Source organism: Brassica oleracea, unplaced genomic scaffold (assembly GCF_000695525.1).
Source record: "Brassica oleracea var. oleracea cultivar TO1000 unplaced genomic scaffold, BOL UnpScaffold00679, whole genome shotgun sequence".
In the NCBI taxonomy this organism is placed as follows: domain Eukaryota; kingdom Viridiplantae; phylum Streptophyta; class Magnoliopsida; order Brassicales; family Brassicaceae; genus Brassica; species Brassica oleracea.
In genome coordinates this window covers 91,777-98,931 of record NW_013617435.1, presented here as the reverse complement: position 1 = coordinate 98,931, position 7,155 = coordinate 91,777, and the positions used below count along the sequence as shown (strand labels likewise).

The following is a 7,155-nucleotide window of genomic DNA, read 5'->3' as shown; positions in this document are numbered from 1 at the left end:
AAAGTTGCAGGGAGCAACATTATTGATTAACAAATGAAAGAAACAGCTGGAGATTCCACTGCCATGGAGATTACAATTAGCTTTTGGTAATGAAGAAAACACCAGTTGTCTCTCTCTCTCTTTTACAAATAGAAGAAGAATGTTAAGAAACCAAAGTAAAATGGCTTCATTTAAGGTAGCGGGAGATCCGTGATTGGCGCGATCGGCAGAAGGAGAGGAGGAGGAAGAAGAAGGTAGCTTGACGCACCTGAGGAATCTCTGCTGACCCCATCGGAGATAAGGTAAGGTAAACTTGTGGAGGCGTTTGGATCTCTCCGGCGGTGGAGGAGGAGGCGGGGGAGGAAACTTGTAAACTAGGAAGAATATGTTGAGAATGTTGTGTGTTGTTATTCATCAGCGTAAGCGTTACATATATGCGTGTACAAGAGAATCTAAACATACTAGATCTCATCCTACCCATATCTTCTCGATACTTATCTCGTATCTACAATGACTTTACCCCAAGTAACGCTATCTACTAACACATAACCGATACCTCATTAAACCGAACCATAACCTGCTCTAACACTCCCCCTCAAGTTGGCGAGTGGAGGTTACGAACACCTAACTTGGCCAGTAGATACTGAAATGCGGAAGCTCCCAATGCCTTGGTCATAATGTCTGCAGTCTGCTCAGTCGTACGAACATGCCGAGTCACAATCAATCCTTCTTGAACTGCATCTCTAACGCTGTGACGGTCAGCTTCAATATGTTTTGTACGCTCGTGGAACACATGATTAGCTGCAATATACAGAGCCGCCTTGCTGTCACAGAACAGCTCCATCGCCTCCTTGTGTGTAACGCCTAAATCCTTCAGCAACCGCTTCAGCCACTTAAGTTCACATACCGTTACTGCCATAGACCTATACTCCGCCTCTGCCGAAGAATGCGAAACCGTGTTCTGTTTCTTGGTTTTCCACGAAATAGGCGAGTTACCCAACAACACAATGTAGGACGACAGAGACCTGCGAGTACTTGGACACGCTGCCCAATCTGAATCACAGAATGCTCTCAGACGCAGATCGCTCGTTGCCCTCAGGATGATCCCCTGTCCAGGACATCCCTTCAAATATCTCAACACTCGTACGACCGCGTCCCAATGAGCCGCACGCGGCTTATGCATCACCTGAGACAGAACGTGTATGGAGTAACTCAACTCCGGTCTGGTGATGGCAAGATAAACAAGTTTTCCCACAAACTTCCGAAACCGAGTAGGGTTCTCATACGCTGGTCCTTCAGACAGAAGCCTGTGATTCTGCTCCATTGGTGCCGCGACAGGTTTGCAACCAAGCAACCCAGTCTCTGCTATGATGTCTAAAGCTTACTTCCTCTGCGTCAAGAACATTCCTTGCGGTCTTCTAGCAATCTCGATTCCAAGAAAATATTTTGCTTTCCCCAAGTCTTTCATCTTGAAACACTCACTCCGAAAAGCTTTAAACTTCATCATCATGCTCAAATTATTTCCAGCTATAATCAAATCATTCACATACACAAGAACACGAACTGAGCTATCTCCCTTGATGAAGGTGAAGAGAAAATAGTCAGAATACGATTGCTTAAAACCAAACTTCTTCAACGCACTCGTCAACTTCGTGAACCAGCACCGCGGAGATTGTTTCAACCCGTAAAGTGATTTTCGCAATCGACAAACTCTCCCAGGCTCATCTGTCTCAAAACCCAGAGGCGAAGAAGGTAGCTTGACGCACCTGAGGAATCTCTGCTGACCCCATCGGAGATAAGGTAAGGTAAACTTGTGGAGGCGTTTGGATCTCTCCGGCGGTGGAGGAGGAGGCGGGGGAGGAAACTTGTAAACTAGGAAGAATATGTTGAGAATGTTGTGTGTTGTTATTCATCAGCGTAAGCGTTACATATATGCGTGTACAAGAGAATCTAAACATACTAGATCTAATCCTACCCATATCTTCTCGATACTTATCTCGTATCTACAATGACTTTACCCCAAGTAACGCTATCTACTAACACATAACCGATACCTCATTAAACCGAACCATAACCTGCTCTAACACTCCCCCTCAAGTTGGCGAGTGGAGGTTACGAACACCTAACTTGGCCAGTAGATACTGAAATGCGGAAGCTCCCAATGCCTTGGTCATAATGTCTGCAGTCTGCTCAGTCGTACGAACATGCCGAGTCACAATCAATCCTTCTTGAACTGCATCTCTAACGCTGTGACGGTCAGCTTCAATATGTTTTGTACGCTCGTGGAACACATGATTAGCTGCAATATACAAAGCCGCCTTGCTGTCACAGAACAGCTCCATCGCCTCCTTGTGTGTAACGCCTAAATCCTTCAGCAACCGCTTCAGCCACTTAAGTTCACGTACCGTTACTGCCATAGACCTATACTCCGCCTCTGCCGAAGAATGCGAAACCGTGTTCTGTTTCTTGGTTTTCCACGAAATAGGCGAGTTACCCAACAACACAATGTAGGACGACAGAGACCTGCGAGTACTTGGACACGCTGCCCAATCTGAATCACAGAATGCTCTCAGACGCAGATCGCTCGTTGCCCTCAGGATGATCCCCTGTCCAGGACATCCCTTCAAATATCTCAACACTCGTACGACCGCATCCCAATGAGCCGCACACGGCTTATGCATCACCTGAGACGGAACGTGTATGGAGTAACTCAACTCCGGTCTGGTGATGGCAAGATAAACAAGTTTTCCCACAAACTTCCGAAACCGAGCAGGGTTCTCATACGCCGGTCCTTCTTCAGATAGAAGCCTGTGATTCTGCTCCATTGGTGCCGCGACAGGTTTGCAACCAAGCAACCCAGTCTCTGCTATGATGTCTAAAGCTTACTTCCTCTGCGTCAAGAACATTCCTTGCGGTCTTCTAGCAATCTCGATTCCAAGAAAATATTTTGCTTTCCCCAAGTCTTTCATCTTGAAACATTCACTCAGATAAGCTTTAAACTTCATCATCATGCTCAAATTATTTCCAGCTATAATCAAATCATCCACATACACAAGAACACGAACTGAGCTATCTCCCTTGATGAAGGTGAAGAGAAAATAGTCAGAATACGATTGCTTAAAAACAAACTTCTTCAACGCACTCGTCAACTTCGCGAACCAGCACCACGGAGATTGTTTCAACCCGTAAAGTGATTTTCGCAGTCGACAAACTCTCCCAGGCTCATCTGTCTCAAAACCCAGAGGTATCTGCATATATACTTCCTCCTCCAAATCCCCATGGAGGAAAGTGTTGTGTATGTCCATCTGGTGCACCTCCCAATTTTTGGCAGATGCTACTTCAAGAAGTGTATGCACCGTGGTTAACTTTACCACAGGCGCGAACGTCTCACCATAGTCCTCTCCTGCTACTTGCCTATTACCGCAAACAACGAGTCTGGCCTTAGGTCTTTCCACCGTGCCGTCAACGTTAAACTTATACTTGTACACCCACATACAAGCCAACGCTTTCTTCCCCTTTGGCAAGTTCGTTACGTCCCATGTTCTCTGTCCTTCAAGCGCCACAACTTCAGTCGACATTGCATTGGTCCATATTGTTTCCAACATCGCTTCTTTGAAGTTCTTTGGTTCTCTTTCTACAGTGATAGCTGCAAGAAAGACTTGGTGTTTCTCTGAAAACACTGCATCAGTCACTTACGCAGAGATGGGATAAGACGACGTACCTTAGACCGAGTTCGAAGGCCGTGATGGAATTGCAGGTGAAGCGGGAGTTTGTTTATCGAGAAGACACTGAGAATTGTAAGCGATGTAGTCCTTGAGCCTCACAGATGGTTGGGAGACTTGGTGGCCTCTTCCAATAGCCTACTCTACTTGAACTATGCTCTCTGTTTCGCGACTCTGCACTACCGCGTCTGCAGTTTGCGTTTCTGAAATTGTCTCAGGCGTTGACGTGATCTGATCTCCATCGACTGCTCCAGTCTGTGCGATCTCAGTTCCATCAACTACGTCCTCCTCAAGTACTGTTCTGTCTCGAACAACTTCACCTTGCCCATTATCATCCTCACTTCTCCCCCTGGATTCCACAGCCGGTAGATCGCAAAGAGTTTCACCAAGGTCATGAAGAACTGGGGAGACCACAACGCTCGCTGGTTCACTTGTGTCTGCATCATACGGGAACACGCTTTCTGTAAACACCACATCACGAGACACAAAGTACTCCTGACTCTCAAGATCATACAACTTCCATGCTCGTTTACCAAATGGATAACCCACGAACACACATCTTATGCTCCTCTCCTTGAACTTATCCTTGTCTCGACGGGATTTGTGAGCAAAACACAGACATCCAAAGACCTTGATGTCGTCGTAAGATGGAGATTTCCCATACAAGAGTTCATAAGGAGTTTTCCCACCAAGCAGACTGGATGGTGTCCTATTGATGACGTGAGCCGCTGCAAGCACGCTTTCACCCCAGAACTTTATGGGAAGGTTCGCTTGGAACAGCAGCGACCTTGCTACGTTAAGGATGTGGCGGTGTTTACGCTCCACTCTCCCATTTTTCTGCGGAGTAGCTACACATGATGTCTGATGTATGATCCCATTGGCTGAGAAGTATTTAGACAGACACATGAACTCGGTGCCGTTGTCACTCCTAACCTCATGTACTGAACAACCAAACTGTCTCTGAACTAGCCACAGAAGTTAGGCAAGATGGTTTTGACCTCTGTTTTCTTGCTTGTAAAGAGACTTCGCTGTTGCCTATAGAAACAGGATATAAGCCTGACATACACCCAGTACGAAGCTCTTCACAAGATGTAGTACTAATAGACGGTCTTGGGACTGAAGTAGGTGCTTGTGAAGCAGTTGTTGTCGTCAGAGGAGGAAAATCTTCAGAAGTGAAAATGCTGGTGCTGGTTGAATCAACTGAGGAAGTCATAGGAGAAGAGACATTGACAAAGCTAATAGGTTCAAGAGTAGTCTTGACCGGCTTCTGAACCTCAGGTGGCTTCTTCTGATTAGGGACGTGTGTATAATTTATTAACAACATTTTAACGTTCTTGTAATAACAAAACAAATAAATAAATTCATGACCTCTACGGTCTATGGAAAAGAAACTTCTACGGAGCATCAAATTCTAACACTAGGGACTATGAACTCACTGTATCCTAAGAAAACAGATTTGAGAGATCGTGGATCCAGCTTATTGACAGTGTAGTCACAAAGCATGGGGAAACATGCACAGCCAAACACTCGAAGAGCTCTGTAATCTGGTCTCCTGTGATGAAGCAACTCACACGGACTTTTTGAGTCATCTAGAGCAGTGTGAGGGAAAAATTTACTGAGAAAGTTGGCTGTGAAGAAGGCTTCTATCCAGTACTTTTGGGGAACCTTTGCGTGAAACATAAGAGCAAGACAGAGCTCAGTTTTTTGACGGTGCTTTCGTTTAGCTAAGCCGTTTTGTTGAGGCGTGTGAGGACAAGAGAGGTGTTGCTGAATCCCATGAAGTTCAAGATGTTTTAGGAACATATGGCTTATGAATTCACCTCCACCGTCACACTGTAAAGGTATGTATTTTAGTTTGGCAAAGGTTTTGAGATAGAGCTTGAAATTTTAAGAATATTTCATAAAAGTCTGATTTGTTTCTTAAAGGATAGAACCAAGAGAATCGAGTGTAGTGGTCAATGAAAAATACATAGAATCGAAATCCTTGGATAGAAGAAACAGGAGAAGGGCCCCAAAGATCACAATGGACACTTTCCAAAGGTCTAGTAGCTACAAAACTAGAATAAAAAAACGATAATCTAGAGCTCTTTCCTAGATGACAGGCTTCACAAGTAGTCTTTGAACTTTTATTGATGAAGATTGCCTTATTCGCAGAGAGCTGTTGAAGAACAAGCGGATTAGGGTGACCAAGCCTCCGATGCCACACTTCATCACTCGCACTGATCTGTCTGTTGGAGTAGAAGACCTGAGGAGATGAAGAACATAAGTATAGACCACTAGTGTGAGGCCCCTGAAGAAGAAGCCGCTTTGTTGCCTTATCGTAGATGCGCACATTATCACAGTCAAAATCTACAGAGCATGGATAGTATGACCTAATCTTAGAAACATAAAGTAGAGACTTTGCAATCTTAGGACACACTAAGACATCAGAGACAGGAATCGTACCTGACGTGGAGGCCAAGCTGGTGGAACCAGTGTGCGTGATAGGGAGGTACTCTCCATCACCAACCATAACAGAGTCAGATCCAGTGTAGACCTGAGACTGTTGCAGATGGTGAGGAGAATTGGTGACATGAGATGATGCTCCAGATTCCGGAAACCACTCATGGCCATGGTTTGTAACATCAGTGATGCGGAGAGCTGTAAGTGCAGCAGGAAGATCATCTAGCTGATAGCTGTTGTCGAAGCGATGCCAGCATCGAAGAGCATTATGCCCTGGTTTGCCACAGATCTGACATGTTGGTCTATTATCAACGTCTGAAGAAACAGAGGAAACAGAGGAAACAGAGGAACCTGAAGGAGAGCTAACGTGCTGGTGAAAGCCTCTCCCACGAGTAGAGCAAGATCCTCTGCCTTGGCCTCTTCCTCTGGAGCGATAGTACTGACCACGACCACGCTGAGTGTAGAAAGCGAGATGGGGAGAGACGTCAGAAGAGCTGTTGTAGCTTTGTTGTCTGTCGTCAAAACTAGTCAGATGAGGGATGATATCTTCAAACGTTGGAGTGGGAGACGCATCCATGGAACTCTCTATGGTAGTTTTGATCGGTTCATAGTCACGACCAAGACCATGAAGAGCAGCGAAGACTTTCATACGTTCAGGAACTGGACTACCAATAGAAGAGAGCTGAGAACAGACCGACTTTATCTCTTGAAGATACTCAGCCATGGGTTTCGTGAGCTTAAGAATCGTCTGGAGCTTCCTTTGGAGTTCGAACAAACGAGAGGATGTAGAACGGTTGTAGTAACGAGCCAGAGAGATCCAGACCTCGTGAGATGTTTGACAGTCAACAACGAGGCTGAGAATATCTTCAGAGAAAGACCCTAAAAGCCAAGACTTTACCATTTGATTGTTTGAAACCATTTGGTAGAGTCAGGATTTGGAGTTTGGGTAGCAACACCATTGATGCCTGTGACGGTGAGAGTAGCTGCGGGTTGCGGAGACTGACCGGTAACA

At 45.5% G+C, this 7,155-nt stretch overlaps 1 protein-coding gene across 1 annotated transcript; it reads right to left on the bottom strand.

Moving 5' to 3' along the window:
- Positions 1–574: 574 nt before the first annotated feature.
- LOC106319890 (uncharacterized mitochondrial protein AtMg00810-like) lies at positions 575–1,303 on the bottom strand. The gene has a single exon (XM_013758290.1). The coding sequence runs from the start codon at positions 1,301–1,303 to the stop codon at positions 575–577; it is 729 nt and encodes a 242-aa protein (XP_013613744.1).
- Between the last annotated feature and the right edge of the window lie 5,852 nt (positions 1,304–7,155).

What these genes read in the sequence shown, in the direction of transcription:
- LOC106319890 (XM_013758290.1), bottom strand. Translation starts at nt 1,303, where the DNA reads ATGGAGCAGAATCACAGGCTTCTGTCTGAAGGACCAGCGTATGAGAAC.